The sequence below is a fragment of the Channa argus genome, chromosome 7 (assembly GCF_033026475.1).
Source record: "Channa argus isolate prfri chromosome 7, Channa argus male v1.0, whole genome shotgun sequence".
Taxonomy (NCBI): Eukaryota; Metazoa; Chordata; class Actinopteri; order Anabantiformes; family Channidae; genus Channa; species Channa argus.
The window spans coordinates 11,915,105-11,937,993 of NC_090203.1; the positions used below are offsets into that span (position 1 = coordinate 11,915,105).

Consider the following 22,889-nt stretch of genomic DNA (forward strand, 5'->3'; position numbering starts at 1 on the left):
TCATTGCTCTCCCATTCAGCTGGAAATGGACTTCTTGTACACCGCACGTTTCTCAAAACACTGGTGCAGACACTCCGTGTTTATGATTGTGGAATTAACGTGTGATTTCTCCTAAAGTACACCCAGCAACAAATGCCTGGGCATGAAAGACAGAAAAATCCCTTACTCACTACATGTTTTTCGGTAAACATTTAAGGAGTTTCCCTGATGGGCTCCGCAGCATTTTTCCTCATCAAGTGTAAAAACTAAATGGCTAACAAGTGGTGATTTATGTGATGTTTGCAGCTTATTCTCATTGGATTTTGTGTTACTATTAAGAAACAACACTCCCCCACAGTCACACATACAGAACAACCTGCGAGTTAATTTTAGGTCATTGAGGTTCATTACTTAAAGTAGCGACCAGTCATCTTTAATCCCAAACTAATCAGTTAATCCTAGTCCAGAGTTTGGTTGTTGTTGCTAGCACTCTGAGTCTGGCGTCTGCACCTCTCCGTCTGACCCAAGCTACTTCCTTCCTCTCCACTCTTAAGTACAACCCCCCTTCTTCCCTCTTATTGTGTTAAAACCCTTCATCAGCGATGTGGAACTCAGCTGGCCTTTCAAATAAATCCAGGGGTTTTCAGTCTCGATGCAGTGAACAGCACTTTTTGTTTTAACACATATAAAAGCTTAATATACTGTATTAATTCAGAAATAATACAACAGTATTTAGTAACCTTGAAACTTAATGGATGATTTTTTTTTTTTAAAGAAAGCTTATTTCTGGACTTTAAGTTTCTTTTCTGTGGCGTGAAAAAGTGCTTGTGTGAGGGCGGGGCGGGTAGGCGTCTGTGCGTGACTAGAGCAGGACAAAGCTAGCTGCCTTGGGGAGGAATAAGGGGGACCTTCCATACCCTCGATGCACATCGCGATGTGAATCTTAAGCGTTGTGACGGAGAAAGATGGAGAGCAAAGCATGGATCAGCTGCAAAGGAGGGAGAGGCGAAGGGGGCAGTTTAGACTCCTGGGATTCCAAAGCAGTGACCGTGAAAGTGCTTAGATAAACAGAGAGACTGCGAGGGAAGAGGGCTGGAGGGAGGGGAAGTGAGTGAAATAGTGGTGGAAGAAGCCATGGAGGGAAGAGAGGATGAGAAGGTGCAGACACGCTGACAGGGGAAGGAAATGGAGCCTGCTGAAGATGGGGTGAAAGAAAGCAGATGGGAGTGAAACCAAGTATAGAAGTTTTTAAATAAGTTCACCAAGAGTCAGAGGGACTGAAAGAGGACAGCTTCACACTATTTACTCCTTAATTCGTGTGCCTCTCAAACCTCTACTTTTTATCTTCTCCTTTCCTCTCTGAGTTTATATAATTCAGGTCTGTTGGTTGTATTAGGGTAGGTTACCTTGACGTGTGTTTGTGTGTGTGTTACTGATTGACTGACTGACTGACTGACTGACTGACTGATGGCTCGAGCCCACCAACTGGCTATTGCTCCACTAACAACCAGCCAATAATCAGAGAAACAAGAGGGAATGCACATCTGGGATAAACATGCTATGCTGCATATCCAGCATTGACCTTCAGATCATGGGGAGAGACATATAAACAGAGTACAGGAATGGGAAAGAGTCTCTACCACATCAGAAGTGTGACCCACTTAGTAAATGATGGATTCTAAAAGCCAACTCTGATTTATTGGCTGAGTGTATTTGCTTTGTGAGCGCCCTTTTCACAATAGTGAAGAGGTATCTGAGTGTGTGTGTGTGTTTTAAGGGGTGTTGCATGTACTTCTTAACCCACTTACACAGGTGGGCCTTACTGAAAGAACATAGATACAGTAAGTGTAGTTAAGTATGGTTAACATAATATATGAGGGTGCAGAGTGTACACTGTTGAGAACAGGGGAAGGGAGACATCTTGAGACATCTTGAATGTGAGTCTTTTTTACGTGATGACAGTAACAGCCCACATGTTTACAAAGGATTTCACTAATGTATCGTTATTACAAAGACTGTTTTAATAGTTGGTTGTGTTTGGTTGTACGTCAGTCATCAGCAGTTATCAGCCGAATCTTTTTTGCACACCGCCATTTACAATTTCTTTTGTGCGTTTGTGTGTGAGATTTAAAATGGAAACCTAAACTTCACATATATATGAAGACACAAATGTTAGACCGAAAAGAGGGGAAGACATGATGAGTTGAACATAACCATATTGTAAACCACTACCGATTATTCTATTTGTCTGATTAATTGTTCTATAAATATCAGAACATTAAAAAAGGTTAACTGAGTCCTAGAGTAAATTCTTTATATTTCTTGCTTGTTAGACCAGTTCTCTAAATCCCAAATGTATTTGCTGAACAACCAGTGGAGCAGATAAAGCTCAGGCTGGATCACCAGCTTCTACTGTTCACATATGAAAGTCTGCCTGCACAAGACCCTGAACATTTCTCCAGCACCTGAAAAGGCAGCTACATCATCACTGTTTCCTGAATTTCACCATGTCAGTCAATACCACAGTAAAATAAAAAGAACTGAGAAAAGCTGCAAATCTGTACATTTCAGAAGATTTCTGAACTTGTGAACATTTAGCTTTTTCGTTGAGGTAAAAAAAAAAAAAAAAACAACCTAATGGTTAGTCAGGTACAAAAGTTGTTGCAGAATATTTCTGTTGACCAAACTGGATGTTTGACAGAAAACAGAAGTTAACAACGAGACGGCGATTACCTATTTATCTAAATTTTAATTACATTTTTCAAATCCATTTCCTTATAATCCAATAGAAAAAAGATCTCCATTTCACTCTTTGTTTATAGAACACCCAAATAGCAGAAAACCTTCTGACCAATGTTTGTGTGTTATTTTCTTACATTTTCCTAGCATTAATTAATCTGTCTGTTTGGACAGTGTCCAAAGCTGAGCGGCCCAAACAGCTAAGTTTGTACATAAATATGAGACAAACTATGTTGACACTGTGAATCAGCCCAGCTGCCATTTTGTAGCAGTTCATATTGATAGAATAATTTGAATAATGGCTTTTTGTGTTCACCCATCATAGCTGTCACTGTCTGCCTCCCCCAGCAATCCTCTCAGTGTCTGAGCGGTGAGATACTACAGCTATATACAGGTTTATGTGTCCAAGCCTGGCACCTGTACAAATCAGCCCTGTATTTACACTGCAGCTCCATTTAGACTGCAGAAACATGGAGAGCACTCATTACTCTGAGGTTTAGGCTGTCCAACAAAAGGATGCAGGCAAAAAGACGAATGGAGCGAAGGATGCATGGGTGGGGCATTGGCTTGGCACCAATCCCAGCTCCGGATTGGTTGTTGTCCTAGCAACGGCACGTCTGACCTTATTTACCCCCTTGCAAACCCCTTGAAGACTCACCCATGCACAGTTCTTTTTTAGCACACACTTTCCCCGTCACTCCTGTATGCATGTGAGCTGAAACTCTCTTGTGCCCCTTTCCCCCTCACATCTGTCTAACAAGTATGCCTACCTCCATGCAGTGCAGGTGAGAGTCAGTCAGGCAGTGCTTTTAGCTTCTGTTGTGCTGGTGGGTATAGTCAGTCCACATTTAAGAATGCAGTTCTCTTGGTCAAAGAGTGTAAATAAAAGCAAGCCCAGACTGCACTGCTGTGGACAGTGTAATTTTATACCTACTGGAAAACTCACTGCAAAACGTATTTTAAGATCAGACTAGACCACACATGGAGAGCAGTGCCTATGCATGACAGAGCCCAGCCACAGAAGGGGATGAGGGTTTCTGCAGACCTGCTGCCGTATCAAAAGTGTTCCGATGGATTGCCTTCCATACTGATGGGTCCTGTTGGCCTAAATCATGCGATTTCCTCAGCTCTGATGGTTATAGCTGTACATCCTGTTTTGCTGCTGAGTCCTGTGGAATGGGCACACATACACACACTGGGGGAGGACCTAATTCATAACAGGCAGAAAATAGGATCTGTCTTTACCTGAAGCTGAGTCCTTTAGGGCCTGAAGCAGCAGGTGTGTTTGTGTGTATCTGTGTGTTTTTGTCTGTATCTGTAAATTGATAGGGGCCGTGGGTCCATAAGGCAGCCTGCTGATTCGTGCAGTTTAAATAAGTAGTGGAGTGGTCTGGATGCCCTGTGCCTTCTGGTCATTTAATGGAGCCTGCAGGGCATGTAAGGTGCAACCAATCACTCCATCTACGTTATACACATACACCCACAAGCACAGTCACCAACGTATTTTCTCTAGTTCATCATTCTGTCATTATGAGGACATTTGCATTTTGGTTTGTCTGATGGCACATTTTTTTCTCACGAAGAAATTGTTTGTTAAGGTTGATAAGCCGTGAAGTTCAAGATGCATATTAATACAATGTGTGCGCTCATAACTAGCAAGGTAGATAAGAGCAACATCTTGTTCCATTAAGTCCTCCTTTCCTCTCTGTGAGGAGCAGCTGATCACTTTTTGGCCACAGCATGATGACACAGAAAATATTAAGAGGTGGGGTCTGCAGATTCCCAAGGTTGTGAGGTAGGAGAAGGGTGGTTAAGGGATTTTTCGACCAGCTGGATGAGCAAGACGGTGGGGGGGCCCAGATGGTCAGAGTTGGGGGGCAAAGTCCTTGTTTGTGCGCACTGAGGGGAGTAAGCACCATGTTATACACAACACTGATGTATGGGCTCTAGACAGCATGGCTTTGCATGCATGTGGGGGCAGTGGGGTTGGGGTGGGTGAGGAATGTGTCCATTTCACGTCAACATATATAAAGATTGAGTGGGAGTGAGGAAATGGTGAACAATAAGGTCTAAGGCATGCAAGTTTTAAAAAAGGTGAAATATGAAGTAGATAAACTCTTTTCCTCTCCTTCTGTGACTCATGGATGTAGCAGCATGTTTTTATTTCCTTCACTTTCTTCCTCTGAAGACAGGATAGCCCTGTGGAGCAGCTGATCACTGAAGCATCTGAGAGCTCAAGGAAACAAAGTTCTCTCTATTTAGTTAACTACCTTGTTCTCCTTGTTCTTCTGTACTGTCTTCAAGGTCTTTTTGTCATGAATGTCTTCCATACCCTTGAACAATTATTGCCCACTTTCTACTATAAAAAGTTTTTGTTTCTCTCTCTCTGTAAAACTTCCAGAAATGTAAATTTTATTATCCTTGTCTAAAGATGTTTGTGCATGATTCTTTTTGATCAGCTTAAATTCTCACACAAAAATAACAAAAGTATAAAGGTCATTTTGTAAATGAATTGTATTTTCAGCAGTCTCTTTAGAGACACTAAAACCATCAAAACCATTCTCATATTTGGTATCATACAGTCTGCAATCTGGATTCCTATGTGTAATAAACATACCCTTCAGTTTGGTCCAAAAATGATTTAAAAACACATCAGCCAGACACACGGCTCCACTAGGTGACCCGTGTCTTTATTCCAATACATGTAGTGGAGATATTTTTAACAATTTCACCATAGCATTGTAGAGGTTTGAAGGAAGCCATTGAACCACTTATGTAGGACATTTCCCAGTGTAAATATAGTTATTCAAAACATCTCCAACATATAACTTATAACAGGCTACACATTATTACTGCACAAAAGCATGACTCAAAGGCACCAATCAGTAAAACTATAACATAAAATGGTATTGCTTAAAACAACAATTGATAAACTGAGCGTAGGGGTCAAAGTTAATTAAGCATATAAGGCTACTTTATTGATAGCTTTAATTTGTTGATCAAATAAAAGAATATGTTCAATGAAGGTTTGCACTGGGAGTCAATAACGTTTTATTGATACCAGTGCCATTCTTGATCCAGCTGATTGACAGTTGGAACTGGTTCTTCTCAACTGAACTTTTCAAATCCCATCGTTAGTTTGCATCAACTCCAGTAACATGACTGCCAGCAGACTAAGCAGTTTTTGGAACCGTTAACTGTATATACACAGAGCAGAGTTGTAGAAATTTGTATTTTGTGACAAAGCCAAGTTAGCAGTAGCAACACAGCATGGAGTTGGTCAGCATAAAAACGTGTGTCTGGTCTGTCAAAGTTAAACTCTTTGTGAAATTCCACTCTATTCCATTGTTCTGTGTCGTAGTTGGATGAACCAAACACATGTGACACCCAGATTATTAAGCATATTTGTATGTGTATGTCACCGTTAGTACATTTTATTCATTGACAGTGATACTACATAGTAATCTGTCATCATGTGGTAAACCCCACCCATCTTGCGCACAAACTAAAACCCATAACATCAACGATACCAGCTCAGAAGATCCTCCCAAATTACTGTAGTCTTACTGCAGCAGCCACCATGGAGGGTGAAGCCGTGTCATGCTGTGCCCAGCCGTGGCACAGTGACCACAGCATGCTGCGCCCAGTCAGCATAGTGACCTGAGATCACGGTCACCCAGCTGGGATTGACCATGGAAGAACTGAGGCTCCACCAAGCCTTTCAGCCTCCCATTGTCACTCCAACCAACTAACACACTTTCACTGCAGGTTGCTTAGCATATGATCACAAGCATCCCGTGTTTATTAAAAACACTGTACTCATCGTATGCATTTTCTACATTCCTTTGGGATGCATAGTACAATGTAAGCTTGTTAGCATATTCATTGTAGTAGAATATTTTTATCGACCACGTTTATGAATAGTACTCAAGAAGTTAAGTGCCCCACTGTAATCAGTATGCGTAGTATGCTGCTGCTATGCGAGATCGAGTATCTATTCTGTATGCTTGAAGCTGTGTTGTGGGATTGTTGCTTCTTTAATTATTCTCTCATATTAAAGGATCAAAGGTCTCAGCCCCAGTCAACCCCCCTGCATTTCATATCTACACCCAGACACGCGCACACACACATGCTTCTGTGTGCATGAACATTTACATGGACACACATAAGGAGTGTTTTGTGATTTTCTGCAATAACAAAAAAAAAGATAAATGTTAGTCATCTCAGATTTTCCATCCTGAGGAAGAATCCAGCAAGTTATTTTTGATTTGGCCCCTCAGTGAGATTTTTCTGTACCAGCCAAGAGTCCTCAGAAGAGGGTCACTGATCACCCTCTGCTATGAGGGATAAAGCATGTTTTATTCTCCTGAATTACTTTAGTGTGTGTGTGTGTGTGTGTGTGTGTGTGTGTGTGTGTGTGTGTGTGTGAGAAACATGTGCCTAAATCTTTATGAGTGAGGTGTTTTTGAATTCCCCCCCCCACCCCCACCCCCCCGGCTCAGCACTGGACCAGAGCAAATCTCGTCTCCACTCCAGAGGATTCTCCTGCTGATAGGCTGCTCCAGCATTCTGTTCTTTGACACCCACAGTTCCTCTGTGGTCCCATGATGCCTCTGTGCTGTCACCAGTCTGCTGCATGGAGCCTGGCATGAGGGGAGGATGCAGAGTGTAATTAGGGCGTATCCAAACCTACCAGGGCCAGAGAGAGGGAAAGGGAGGAATGAAGGCAAGAGGAGAAAAAGAGGGCTGACAGTTTGACATCAGTAGAACACACCGTCTCCATAATTGCTGGCATGCATGCACAGGCCGAGGTTGGAGGCTTGTGGGAGGAAGGAGTGGTTATGCAGGATGGAGAAGTCAGGAATAGGAGGAAGAGCATGGGGGAGATGCAGCTTCTGAAGCAATAGATAGGGGAAGAGTGCATGTCATCCAAAGTGGAGAAGATTGGAGTAAGCAAGAATGCACATTGGGGGTTGGGTGAAGGAAACGGGACCTTAGCAGCACAGAAGAGCTTTAGGTCACTGACATGTATAGCAGGGGGTGCAGCATGTTGACACAGAACATGTCTATTCTTACACACACACACACACACACACACACACACACACACACACACACACACACACACTTTGTACTAACTGGGTGTGTTCTGAGATTTCTCTGAGGCAGAGAATTGTTTACTTAGTGGTGCAAGCTGTGTGTGTGTGTTTGTTTGTGTATTTACACTGACTTATGTGCTTTTGTGTTCTTTTAACCAGACAATCAAGTGCCTTTGTTCGGCAGTAATTAGTCCAGGTAATAGAGCTATCTGAGGCAGACACACACACACATACAGTCCCTGATCAATATCCCTTCTGTTCAAGTAAGTAAGTGCAGGTGTGTGTGTGTGTGTGTGTGTGTGTGTTTGTGTCTCTGTGTGCGTGCGCGTGTGTCTGTCGTGAGCGAGGGATCGATGGTTTCCTGTCCCATTGATAGATCGCCAATTCCATGCTCTAGCTATTGAGCAGGAAGCAGCTTTGGTGAAACCTGCCTCCAGGGTCTCACCTGCCTCCCCATGACACACACACACACACACACACACACACACACACACACACACACACACACACACACACACACACACACACACACACACACACACACACACACTTCTGTTTAGGCTTAAAGTTAACAGAGAACATAGACTGTTTCTGTTTTTTGGTCATGCCAAATGGCTTCATTCTCCCTGACAGTCTCTTGTCATTTCTCCTCTCATTGCTCCATCCATCTTCGATACCCTCTGCAGATTTACTGGACCTTCTCGGTCTCCAGCTCCCTGTCATGTCTGTTTGTTTCATTTTGCTTTCCATCAGTTATATCTCCTCCTCCTCTTTCTGCTTTTCACACTCTCCTTCCTGCCTCTTTTTATTTTTATTTTTTGGTTTCTTTTCTGTATGCCTACTTAGGGGTTATACCATGGGTTATCATTACCATACTAGAGTTTTGAAAATGGACCACCTTCTTAAATGCAGAATTTTTTTTTTTATTTTTTTTTATGCCATTCAAAGTCTTCAAATAAACAAAAGATGTGTTACTGGATTTTCTGGTCCATATCAGAATCAATTGTTGAATCAACTGTTGTCTGCAATTTTTCATGCTCAGACCTGCTTTGAACATCATCATTTTTGGGGGGGGATTAGTGCATCATATATTTTCAATCAAGCAATATAATACAATTTTGAGAGGGCCATTAGAAATTTCTCCTGGACAAAATATTTGCTATTTTTTAGTAAAGGATCACATAAGATTGATAAAAGTTAAGGCTAAGAAGATGGAACTAGAATATGTTTATTATTTTTGCTTAAAAAGCCCCTGAAACATTAAAGCTCTTAAAATTGATTTATTTATCATTCAAATTGTTTATGAAGTACATTTGGTAGTATAAAAGTACTGAGACTGGATGTAAAGCGCTTCACATATGGGTAATAAAAGTAGTGGTGGTAAAAAAAATATAAAAATCCAAAATACACTTTCAAACACAAATGTATTTTGCTAGTAAAACAACAAATGATTTCTCCATTCTGCATACACAAACAGCAAAGTAAAACATGCCAAAAAGAGAGAGAATTTAATCTAAAGGATTTACTGGACCTTCTCGGTCTCCAGCTCCCTGTCATGTCTGTTTGTTTCATTTTGCTTTCCATCAGTTATATCTCCTCCTCCTCTTTCTGCTTTTCACACTCTCCTTCCTGCCTCTTTTTATTTTTATTTTTTGGTTTCTTTTCTGTATGCCTACTTAGCTTGGGACTACTCCGATGTCCAACATCACCACCACCACCACCCCATCTCTTCCCATTCCATGCTCTTTTTCCACTCCCATGTTTCCCTTCACTGACTCCCAGCACTCCCTTTCTCTCTCCTTCGCTCTGTCACCCCTCTATAAAGACTCCCACTGACGGACCTGAACCTTATGCCCAGGCCACATTCTGCCCCTCATTCTTTTCGCCTGCACTCCATGTGAAGAGGAGACCAATTAAAGTCCGTCTCCTCTCTTCTTCCAGTTCGTTGTTCTCCTCCCTGAGAGTCTGCACTCAGACTCTGGGGTCGCTAATTAAAACACTTTACTTTCTTTTCTCTTTACTCCACTTTTTTCACCTGCTCATCCAAGTTTCCCCTTACTTTCTTTGCTATTTTTGTTCTTTTTAGTTCCACATCTCATTCTTTCATTATTCTCTTTATGTCTTCCCCTGGGCTCCATCTCATGTCACTCTATCACTCACATCCCTTCCCTACATTTGCCACACCTTTCTCTCCTCATTTCTTGTCTCCTGTTTTGCCTCTTCATACTGTTAATGATGTTATAATTTCTTTTGTGTTACTTTGTCCTACATGTGCAGTACTCTCAGTCCTCCTCTCATCCTGTCTTCCTCTATATTGTTTTGTAAGTGTAGAACTCTTTATACTGTAGCTGACAGGAAATCAGAATGCGCAGTCGAAAGGAGCATGCATTATGTAGCTTTTCTGTTGTAATGATGCTGTCTGGTCCAGACTTGTTGTTGTTATGCGTAAAGCCAGTCAACCTTGACTGAAGTACTGGTTGCACATGATGCAAGTCTGCATAAGAGAGTGCACGGCTGTGTATATTCGTACTGTGTAGTAGAAGAAAGTAAAGCAGACGGAGTCAAGTTTATTTTACGCTGAACTCCTCTGAGTGGTATTAATTAGCATAGGAGAAGTACTTGTTCTCCTCTCAGTTCTCTCGCTTAACATCAGTCTCTGGCAATAAAATGGACTTTTGTATCACTGTGATAAATGAAATTCCAAAACCTTTAACACCTGCACAACTTAGCTTTATCAGTCTGTGTAATCGCTGTGGAATATTTATGAACTATACGTCTGCTGGAATTATCTACATTCCTACAGGCAAAAAAAGATTATGGAATACCTGTCATCTGTCTATTTTCTGTCTGTGTGTGTGTGTGTGTGCTTGCGTGTGCACTAATCACCACTTCTCTTTCCCCTTCAGTCATATATCATGCTGTGTAATCGTTACATGAAATATTAATGATGTTGTCATTCTTCCTTCTAGGTTAACGGCAGGCAATCTGTCCATTCAGGTGAATCTGAACGACTACCTGGACATCTACTGCCCTCACTACCCCAGTGAGGAGACCCTGGAACCTGGACAGCCAGAGATGCTCGCCCTCTACTTGGTAGCAGAGGCATCATTTCAGGGATGTGTGGAGACAAAAGGATCCATCAAAAGATGGGAGTGCAACACCCCCTTCGCACCGTTTGGACCGGTGCGCTTCTCTGAGAAGGTCCAAAGGTTCACACCCTTCTCACTTGGATTTGAGTTTTTGCCAGGCCGACACTACTACTACAGCTGTGAGTAGTGAATACAGTATTTGAGTTTCCATGGGTTATCATTACCATACTAGAGTTTTGAAAATGGACCACCTTCTTAAATGCAGAATTTTTTTTTTTATTTTTTTTTATGCCATTCAAAGTCTTCAAATAAACAAAAGATGTGTTACTGGATTTTCTGGTCCATATCAGAATCAATTGTTGAATCAACTGTTGTCTGCAATTTTTCATGCTCAGACCTGCTTTGAACATCATCATTTTTGGGGGGGGATTAGTGCATCATATATTTTCAATCAAGCAATATAATACAATTTTGAGAGGGCCATTAGAAATTTCTCCTGGACAAAATATTTGCTATTTTTTAGTAAAGGATCACATAAGATTGATAAAAGTTAAGGCTAAGAAGATGGAACTAGAATATGTTTATTATTTTTGCTTAAAAAGCCCCTGAAACATTAAAGCTCTTAAAATTGATTTATTTATCATTCAAATTGTTTATGAAGTACATTTGGTAGTATAAAAGTACTGAGACTGGATGTAAAGCGCTTCACATATGGGTAATAAAAGTAGTGGTGGTAAAAAAAATATAAAAATCCAAAATACACTTTCAAACACAAATGTATTTTGCTAGTAAAACAACAAATGATTTCTCCATTCTGCATACACAAACAGCAAAGTAAAACATGCCAAAAAGAGAGAGAATTTAATCTAAAGGATAAAAAAGTTTGAGAGCATCTTTAGCCAAAGTGTTTTTATGAGGCGCTGGATGTTGACAAACTTCAGCTTGTAGCATTAATGTTTTACATAGATTCATGCTGAACAACATTAATATAATGTTTTCTTAAACCTGTAGGCTACTCCACAGTTTCAGTTATCTCTTTTTCTTTCTCTAATATGCCCTCCTCAGCTTCACTCTATCCCTTATTTATTTCAAACCACTGGAGGGAGAAGAGGGAGGAATAGAGGGAGACAATGGCTTACTGGTTATAAATCAGTCAACATTTTTTTTTCTTAGTTTTTACAACTACTGTTGTCGACCAAGAGGGGGAGGACATATAACAAGGAATAGAATGAAAGAGTCAAGTGAATGCTTACTATGGAAGGGTGATAACAAAGACACGGAGGGAGCCCAAAGTGTAGGAGGAAGAAATGGAGGTCAATATAACAGTGAAGTAAAAGAAATCCAGGCAGAGAAGCAAACAGAGGTAGAGAAGCATGGAAGAGTGACAGAGAGAGAGAAAGACCAAAAGATGGACACAGTCTGACAGTATAGGAAGCCGGATAAGTGGAATCCACACCGGAGAAAGAAAATGGAGAGCAACAAAAGAGATGGAGAAAGGGGATGGATGAGATGAAGAGAAAGAGAAAGAATCTTTAAATAAATTACTGTTGCGGTCTGAGGGACAATGGAGCATTGTGAGAGCATGAGAGAGTGGCTCTACACACGCTAAAGTACTGACACAGATATATGTACACGCACACACACACACTGGGCTATTGTGGTTGTTCAGGCCAGTTCACAGAAAAGTAACAATGGGTCTGCTCCCCCCCCCCCAGTTGGGCCACATCGGGCTCAGAGCGATTTTGTGTGTTTTGTCCACATCAATGATAAGGCGTAAAGTTGGTCCAAATGTCTGGCTCTGGGGTTTTTGTTGTGAATGGCCCTGCAGCACTGAAGACAGTATAATGGCATTAGCCTGGGAGAACACTACAATAGTATTAGAAACACTAATGGCATTAGTTAGCTCAGTCTGAGCTGGGCTCAGCTCCTCTCTCCGGCTCCCACTGACTGTGACACTGACAACCCACTGTCTCTGGGCTTCTGGCCCACTGACAGAGCAAAACAGCAAGACACACACTTTGACAATACATACACTGTCAGATCCTACAAACCAAACACATTTACCAGTTTGACAATGCTGATATTATAAGGATTATTTGAGGGAAACACAAATGCTCATAAAATAAGGGGTCAGGGAATATGAACACATTAGAAATTAGTCACATTTACACGTAGGTGTATTTTTTGTTTTGTCATTTATTTGTGAGGACAAATTCTGGGTCATTACATTCATATGTTGACTAATGCCAAAAATTACACAATAGAGAAAAGTTGCTGTTTTTGGCACTATCTTCCGCTAACATTCCCACAATGCAATGCAGTGGTTTTGATTGGTGAGAAACATACCATTATTTGACAGAACAAAAAAAAAAAAAAAAATCAACTGTCCACATGTCAGAGTCATTACCATGTTAAATGGTAAATGGCCACTTTTCCAAAGAGTTTTACAATGTTGCTTCTCATTCACCCCTTCACACACAAACTCTCACGCCGATGGCGGTGGCTGCCATGCTCACCTGACCCACCGGGAGCACCTTGGGGTTCAGTGTCTTGGCCAAGGACACTTCGACACGTAGCCAGGAGGGACCGGGAATCGAACGACTCCCTGAGCTACAGCCACCCACCTGCTGTTTTCAGCTGTGGTGATTTTTACTTAGTTATCTATTTATTTGTTTTACTTTCTGCCACCAATATTTTGACCCATCCGTTGTTCATGTCACAAAATAGGAAATGTCATTGATGGCATAAATTCCTGATATTTAAGATTCAGAATTACAACTCTGCTTGTGTTTCATGCAGTCGCAGCACCCATTCATCCATACATTATCTAAACTACTTATCCTGTTAAGGGTCAAAGGGGGCTGGAGCCTATACCATTTGTCCTTGGATGAGACACTCGGTACACCGTGGACAGGTCTCCAGTCTGTCTCAGAGCCCAGGCAGAGAGACATACACAGACAGACAAGCATTCACACCTACGGACAATTTAGAGTTACCACTTCAACTTACTTGCATGTCTTTGCACTGTGGGAGGAAACACATGCAAGCATGGGGATAACAGGCAAAAGGGAGTGTTTCCTCCCACAGTGCAAAGACATGCAAGTAAGTTGAAGTGGTAACTCTAAATTGTCCGTAGGTGTGAATGCTTGTCTGTCTGTGTATGTCTCTCTGCCTGGGCTCTGAGACAGACTGGAGACAGAGAGGTCACAGTCGGCAGGTAGACCTTTTAGCTGTGAGTTGGCAGTGCTAACCGATCCACCAGTGTGCTGCCTGCCATGGCAGCATTTTTTTCTCTAATGCATTATCTTATATTTAGTATCATGGGTATCTTCTCATTGCCTTAACGATGTTTTTTTTTAACATTTGACATTTTTCTGTGTTTTTACGTGTGTGTGTGTGTGTGTGTGTGTGTTGAGCACTTTCGGGTCCTGATACCTAATTCTGTCGTCCCACTGTTCTTCTGTGCTGTATCTTATCAGTGGGATGGACTGTTGGTGATCATATACTCGGCTCGTGATTCTCTATTGAGATAGCAGCTGTTTGTGAATTATTCAGATAGAAAGCCATTTAATGGCATTTTTCAGATGGATTTGTTTCGTCAAAGTAATGTTAAACTGACAGATATTATAGCTGATGTTTGTCTGTTTTCCCATTTGAGCCACGATCAGGACTGATATCAGCACAATTGCATTCTTTTATGCTTCCACTCACAATAGGGTATTTCATTGTTTTTATTTAGCTGTGTAGATAAGTAAAATGTGATAGTCCTTTTGATACGGGGAGATTGTGTAATTTTTGTTTACTAATATCATGAGGTATTGCTGTGGTATAAAGAGGGGAAAAAAAACTTGCTGCTAAAAAGTAGCAGGAAAGTTCTCAGAGTAGTTGGGGGAAGGATTCATTCAACATATGAGAAGTTCTCTTTTATTTGACACGCTGGCATTTTGGATACTAACTTATTGTTTGGATTAATCAATAAGCAGCATATTTACATCTTAGTCTTCTTGTTCTGTCTAGCTCTACCAGCAGATGAAGGCCCTCCTCTGCCATGTATGAAGTTGCGTGTCACCGTGTGCTGTGAGCCTAGTAAGTAAACTTCTTCTCCCTTTCATGCTTCCCCCTTGTGCAGGACTCCTCTCACTCTTCATATTCTGCTGTTTAACAACTTGTTCATTTTCCTTCAGTGACTATGATACTGTAATTCTCCATTTTTAGCATTATATCTTTAACCTTGTAAGATGACTCTTACTCCTTTTACTACACGAACTCCACTCTTCACCGGCTTTTAATCCTAATTGGAATGAGGGTTTTTAAAGCATTATTTCCCTCTAAAGTGCATCTTTCCTTCCTTCTGTGTCTTTTTTTTTTTTTACCTCCTTCTCTTCCTCATTCTCCTACTCTCCATCTCTCTGTCCCAGTGTGAAATTCCCAGAGCTGATCTAATCCAGAGCCCGCCTGGAGTAATGTTAGTCTTCCAGTCCAGTGAGCTGCCCATTCCGGTTGGGAATGTTGCCCAGTCACTGTGGGAATCCGATTGTGTGTGTGTGTGTTTGTGTGTGTCTGTGTAAGTCAGTGAGCATTTCTGTGCACTTTTTGTCTTTGTGCGTTCCTAAATGGGTCTGTGGTCCTTTGCATGTGTTCTCTGGCGGTTTAACTTGTACAGTGTGTGTGCGCACTAATGTGTGTGCGTGTCTGAGACGTCTGTCCCAGTTCCCATCCCAGCGTTGTCATGCTCTCCCAGCCTGCGCTAGCACACACCCTTTCCAGACAAGCTAGTCTTAAGTTAATGTATGTCCATGTGCGTTTCAGAGCCTCAAACTACTACATATCAGCTAACAACTACCTCCCAGTCCTGCTGTCTTGATTAAGTTTGTGTCAGTTTTGCATTAAAGAAAAAAATTTTTTAACCATAATAAAAAGATCCATTTTATATGAATGTTTAAATGCCATGACTATTCCGACGTGAGACGGGGAGTCATTTGTTGCTTTATTACCAGAGTAAAGGCTGATGACTTTTTTTTAATATATGTTAATTATCCTCCTGTCATTAATTAGAAATACCACAGATAGTTATTCAGTGGGAAAATGCTAATGCAGTCTTGACCTTCTGACAGTATTTCCTAATCAGCCTGTCTAAACAGGATAAAAATAATCCAAATATTTGAAAGCACCTGGATTATGCAGACTAGGAGACACACACACTTGACTTTACTGGACTGTAAGTCCTTTACATTAAAGACTTCTATCAACAGACATGCACATACTTCCACCTGCTTCTTTTTCTTGTTTTTTGTCGTCTCTCTTCTCCTCTCATCCTGCCCCCTAACCAAAACTAATCCTGACTAAATTTCAGGATCTCCTTCTCCTTGTGTCTTTTACTCCCCCCGTTACTCCAACCCCTCTGCCTTTTCTTTTTACTCTTCTGTCATTCCTGAAGTGGCACTAATCCTCCCCTTCTCTCTGTCTCCTCAGCGCTCTCCTCCCTTTCTCATTTTTTATGATCTTTCGCTACTGAAGCAAAACTAATCTAGGCACCATCCATGGCAGTCTCTTACATTTCCTCCTCCCTCCTGTTTGACTCCGCCCTCCTCAACCCACCTCCTCCACCTTCCCTGTGTCTTCTATATTGCTTTGTTGTATATGCATATCTGCTATACAGTTATTCACCAACTCCCTTCTACCTGTTTCTCCAGTCCGCTTCATCTCTGTCGTGTGTATGCTGTGTAGCAAGTGCACAGGGATGTGAGTACATGAAGCCAGCGAGAAAAGTGTGAGCAAGATGGATGAGAGAAGAGATGAAGGAGAGTTGGAGGGTCTCTCTCTTTGCCTGTCCATTAGTGGCGGTTTACCACAGCTGTTGTTGTGTTGTTCCCTGTGGTAACACCTCTCATACTCTCTGGTTCCTTCCTTTCTCAGGTTCCCTTTTATCTGACAGGTAGCATGGCAGGGGGACACACTGCGCCTGTGTGTGCGCGTGTGTGTGTGTGGGCGGGGAGAGAGTTATGGAAGCTCTCGTCCTTCAGCTACATTTCGTTTCTAAAGTTTTTTCCCTCCAGAAATCAACCCATGTGCCTAAAAGGTTCCATGTGGGGATGCCCTGGTGTAGGTGTCTGAATTAATTACCAGAGCGAATACACACACCTGCCTCAACCTGGTGTGAAGGACAGAGTGGTGACAGTGAGAGGGTCCGTCAGGTACGCTGTCATTGCTCCAAGGTCAGCTGCTGCTTGCTGGTCCCTCGGTCTCCTCTCCAGTGTGTGAATGTGTGGGTTTATCGCCTTAATTTAACCCAAGAACACAACAAACCAAGCAGGACAGATTCAATGACGCAGGAAGCTCCTAATGACATCCTCTCTGTGTGAATGTGTTTCTCTCTCTAAAGCTCCTTTTTTTTTTCTCCATATTAATTTTTGGTGGAGGTTATAAGATGTTACCTTTTTTGTAGTCTGTTTGACCACAATGCTGTCACAAATCACTCCCGAGAAAGGGTTTTGCTGAAAGGTGCTTGAGTCTGTGTTGCATCAGAAAACAACACTGTGAATTGGCATCAGCAGACTGGTGTCATGTGAAATCTCCGGCACCCTGCAGCCTTCTATTGCATCTTTCACCAGCTCACTTTGCCTCTCACTCTGCACTCACTTTTTTCCCTGCATCTTCTCCCTAAAACTCCTCCTGTTGTGTTTATCTCTCTTGTTCTCTTTGTCGCTCTGCCTCTGCCATTCTCTTTCAGCTGTCCTACTGTGAAAAACCATTATAGACCAACTTCCACCTCTCTCTAATTGATTCCCTCTCTCTCTTCGTCCCTCTTCCCTTTTTTTCTGTCATTCTCCTGCTGTGAGCAGTCCATTGCATTCATTTCTGTTTGCAGAGCTTCACCATTTTCCCCAGTTTTTTTTTCTTTTTTCCACTGGTATTTTTTTAAGACATTTCTTACACCTCTGTCCTCCTTTAGCCCCATCCGCTCACATCCAAATAGCTTTGTACCCTCTGAACCCGATACACACAAGGACAAAGGACACTTGCCCAGCCGAGCTCTCTAAGATCCCGAACTTTACGCTCAAGATTTGAGTTTAATCGCTTTCGTCGATTTGCGTTCTCATTCGCTTTTTCTTCTGTTTTTGCAAATTTCGCTTTCTTTTTTCGTTGTTGTTTTTAGTCCAACGCTAAATGTTAAGGTTGAATAGCATTAGCTCCTGCGTGTGTAAAATGGCGGCATGAGAGGAGAGGTGGGATGGTGGAACAGTGTCTGTCTCTGCAGTGAGGCGTTCTGCCGACTGGAGACACACACGCGCGTACACACACTCGCGTACACACACACAAGGTTACACATATACACTAGTGCGCACATGCAAACACATACGCACACACACACTTATCCATGGTTGTGCATGCACAGTTACACATGCTTCACATTTCTAGTCATGCCACTGTGGACGCCATTTTGTGGCGGCGCTTGCTATAACCAAAATTATGATGTTGACATCGACAAGCGTCCTCAATGTTACATTTTTGCAAAAATGATGTGATTAAGGCCAGATCAAAACACACATGTCACACACAGTCGAGTAAACACAAGGCATTTAAAGTTGTTGCATTCAAATTGCGGTATGATGCACACTGACAGACAATGTACAATACAATTTTCCCGCAAACAATTAAATCATGACTGATTTAATAGGATACTTGTTTATTCATATTTTTGTCACATCTATAATGTCCACATAAAAAGTTTTTTTAAGGCTTTAATTCTGTTTTGTTAATTTATTTAAAAAGCTTTGTTGCAGGAATTATGCACTTTTTCTGTTTCTGTTGTATCAGCACAATTTTGTCATTAAAGGACAGCTATTTAGTAAATTTTATTTGCTCATTAAATTGCTCTTAAATATTGTTTAATAGCAAAATGTGACATTTTTGTACTGTGTAAATGATTTGGTTGGTTCATTTTGAGATGGTAGCACTATTTAAATTTTAAAATCATTGAGCATTTTTTCATTTGTTCCTTTATTGTTTAGCTTGATGTTTATTTTTTTCCTACACTCATATAGATGCACAAGTACATACACGTGCTGGTACTGGTACAACACCAGCCTGGTGAGAGGCCTAACCCAGCATGCTATTTAATGCTTCGTTAACCCTTAGATGGTTGTTAGTTGTACAGAACCTGGGAGTAATTTAATGGCTCATGTCTGTGGGAGCGACATGTTGTTGCAGAGACCTGTCGGTACAAGATGGATATTTCAGACAAATAGTGTTTCTCTGCTAAGCCATCATTTAATAAATCCTTTCTCTCTCTGTGTCACTCTACAACAGGGGAGTGTGGAGTGTCCCATTTCCTTTCTCATAATCTCAGTCAATCGCTGTGGGATGTGGATAGGTGTTAGTTTTCCTGCAGACATCAGTACACACTGTTCCTCATCTGTATGTGTGCATTCTTTTGTGTGTGTGTGTGTGTGTGTGTGTGTGTGTGTGTGTGTGTGTGTGTGTGTGTCTGTGTGTAGGGTTGCAATGTCAGAGGTAGGTTCAAGTGCATAGATTGATTTAATAACAGTTTGAGTTGTGCAGCCTCATCTCTGTTTCCTGACCCCACTGTCCTCTCGCTGATACACAGCAGCCCTTTTTCCTGAGGAGTTTTAACTGTTTCCGCTTCTTAGTGTGACTACCTGTGTTTTGTCCTTTTCCTCTTTCTCTCCATCCTACCATTGCTGCATTTTTCCCTCCATTTCCCCCCCCCCGCTGAGAAAGTGACGCCCAGACACAAACACCCCCCATCCTGTCTTTTTCTCGCCCTGCCTTTTCTCTCTGTCTGACCTTGTTTCAATCTTTCCAACCTGGTTTTTTTCACCGTACTTTCTCACCGCTTGTCCTTTCATCTTCTGTCCACTTCTTGGTTTCACTCTGTCATTTTGAATTTTCTTGTGTTTTCTCCCCTTCCTTTTCATTTCCTGTATCCTGGCCCTATAATCTTGATCATTCTTACTCTTCCTAATTTACATAACACTATGTTTTCCTGTTTCCATGCTTCTCAAGCTCTTTTTTTTTAATCCGACCTTTAAAAGAATTTGCATAGGGGACATATTTAGGGTTGCACAGCCAGTCAGTACTCATTTTTCATGGCGTTAGGCTTTGAGTAATGGTAAATGCCTTCCCCTGGTCATTTGTCTGTTTCTTGCTCCTTTTCTTCCACAACGCAGCAGCTTTATTGAGAAAGTTAAGCATACAAAAATGACTAATCAGCAATTTGTTTCTTTGCCTCAACTTTATGTAAATCTCTCTCTGCCCTCTCTCCCTCTCTTCTCTGCAGAATCAGAGGGTTCAAAGCAAATACAAGGTGAGATGCAACACAGTTTGATTATTGAATTAGTCATTTCTTAGTATCTCTTGTGTTTTTTTTCCTTTTTTCTCAAGGCTAAATGTGCTCGATTTGGCATTACACAAATGAAAAGATAAATAGTAAAATAAGAACGCACATATTACAAATATTGATTGAACATTTCCTGATCACATCCAGGTTTTCTTCAGTATTTCTAACCACCTTTGGCATTAATTTGCTGCTATAAGAGCCTCCATCCGTCTGGGATGTTTACTTGATTTTGGAGCTTGGCTGGAGTCATTTCATTCCATATAGACACAACCGCATGTAGGGCAGTCATCCACACCACACCTGAAAAGCAGGAAGATGCAGTTTAAAATGTATGTTGTAGCATCAAGATTTTCCTCAGTTACTGGTAGGGCAATCTTTAATAAACAGTCTCACACTGAAAAAAAAAAAACATTTGGCCATTTACTGTATAATATATTATTATTACACCATGTTTTACAAGCCTCCATCTTTCTTTCAGACACTGTACTTCATAGTAGCACCTGCTCAATGAGGACAACTTCACCAATACTCGTTCTCATCTTCACCCTCCTCCTGATGATTACCTGACTACGTCCAACCTCACCACTGATCTTGCACCTGCTTTCTGTGGGACTGGGAGTTGCTATTCAGACATTTGAGTACACAGTGCAATCTACACTCAGACAGTGAATGACACTATGCAATCTATGCTAGTTTTTGCAGATAACACGTATTACCTTGTGGCTGTTTTACCTGTGTAATTCCTGAAAGAATTTGGTGGCTTTTCGAAAATGGGGCCACATTGACTCAGGGACTGACACGCCAGATCATAGTGATTCATTTCTTGTTATTTTCTTCTCCCACCTGTTGTGTAACTGGCAGCGCAGAATATTACACATAGAGCTCGGCCTAGTCATTAGACTCATATCCCACTCTTCCTCTGCCAAAAGAACAAGGAGTCTGTCAGGACTTGTTCTAACAGAGTTTTCTCAGTTTTTCATCTGTTTCTCATCACGTTTCTCATTTTCTTTGTCCTGTGTTGTATCTACTTCCTTCTGAGAACCTGCCTCCAGTTGAAAAGTGGCCAAATGAACACATACTACTGCACTGAGTGGCTCAGGTTGGAGGTCAGCCAGCTTTCTAGCATTCTATACACGAGCAGACACAAAGTTAAATTTTAGCTATAAGGGCATTTTAGGAGGAAATTTTGGAATATTCTAGAACAATCAGGCAGGGCGGCTGCGCCCCCTACTGGGATTAAACTGGTTTAACTGGAATTGGACTGGGTTGGCCTTAAACCCCAAAACTGGACACTAGATCCTGGTTATGTGTGTGGCTAAAATGGGGCCTGGGACTGAGTGTGTCCTCTCTGCTTGGACCCCCTTCTGTTGTGCCTCAGCACCCGTCCCTCCGCTTCAGAATAAAGCATGGAATGGAGGGTTTTTGCATAAACAAAGAGCATCAACACATCACGCTTCAATGAACGCGCTGTGGACCGCTGAGGAGTCTTATTGGTTGTTGTTTTGTTGTTCCTGTTGACCTACCAGCTGTGCTGATATGCACACAAGCTTTTTGTTCTTTTTTGGTTCTTGTAAACACAGGATTCATGATTTTTAGGTTTACTGTATAGTTAATATCTCAATTTCCATTTATTAACTATATAAATCATAATGTCTTAGTTCAGTTCAATTGAAAACTACTTTTTTGCATCCACAATGATTTATCTTGTAATGTAACGATTTACTGGGATATTTGTATATATGGTGTATAAGCTACAATTATAGTTAGTTACAGTGAATGATTTGATGGTGGACATTTTTCTTCCTCCTTTTTTTCCAAATATTTAAAAAAAATTCACCCTTTTAGCAGTTGAGGAAAAAAATTTTTTTTATATTTTTTAATTTTTTTATTGAAATGGACATATTATAGGCATGTTTTCTTTTTCATTGAAATGGAAATTTAGATTTAAATTTAGAAATTGACATTATTTACAAAAAATATTTGAGTGACTTGGTATAATAAAATAAAAACAAACAAAAAAGACATTGTTAGCACTTAATATATTTTTCCCAAAAATATTTGAGTATCAAAATGCTGTAACTCACACCAGCCATGCCCTTGTTGTCTTAGGTTAATTTTTTAAAATGGGTGATGAGCAATGTTATTGATTTATCAAATAATGACAGTGATATAGTATTCACCAATCATATACTTGTAGGAATTTGTTTTTATTTCTTTAAGTGTAATGTGTCCTGCTTTCACATTTGTGTGAACAATGTAGCTTCTGTGAAGAGCCAACTGCAATATGAGCCTTTTTTACATGGCAAGACAAAAAAATAAATATGATTGTGTTAAAATACTTCGATTGTCACTTAAGTTTGTACATATTGTTATTTCACCTAATTGCTGGTTTCAGTGACACACAAAATCAGTGTAATATACAGGAGTATGGAGATAAGAAGTGTTTAGGGACTTGAAATGACCTTGTGGTGTAAAAGGCCATTGTAATGTGAGTAACCTGGTGGAATATTGAACTGGGTTTTTATCTATGGGCAGCCAAAGCACGATAAGAATAAGATGCCCAATAGACTCATGTTATTATTAGACCCTGAAGCATCATTGCCAACACATCGATCTTAAAGT

The 22,889-nt window shown here is 41.1% G+C and overlaps 1 protein-coding gene across 1 annotated transcript in view; it reads left to right on the plus strand.

Moving 5' to 3' along the window:
• Positions 1–22,605, plus strand: part of si:dkey-246i14.3 (ephrin A4) — a 33,583-nt gene extending 10,978 nt beyond the window's left edge. Inside the window, exons 2-5 of the mRNA XM_067511215.1 lie at positions 10,787–11,085; positions 14,924–14,992; positions 20,208–20,234; positions 20,746–22,605. Coding sequence (XP_067367316.1) covers positions 10,787–11,085; positions 14,924–14,992; positions 20,208–20,234; positions 20,746–20,834 — 484 coding nt within the window. The 3' untranslated portion in view covers positions 20,835–22,605. The remainder of the gene's footprint in view (positions 1–10,786; positions 11,086–14,923; positions 14,993–20,207; positions 20,235–20,745) is intronic.
• Positions 22,606–22,889: the final 284 nt, after the last annotated feature.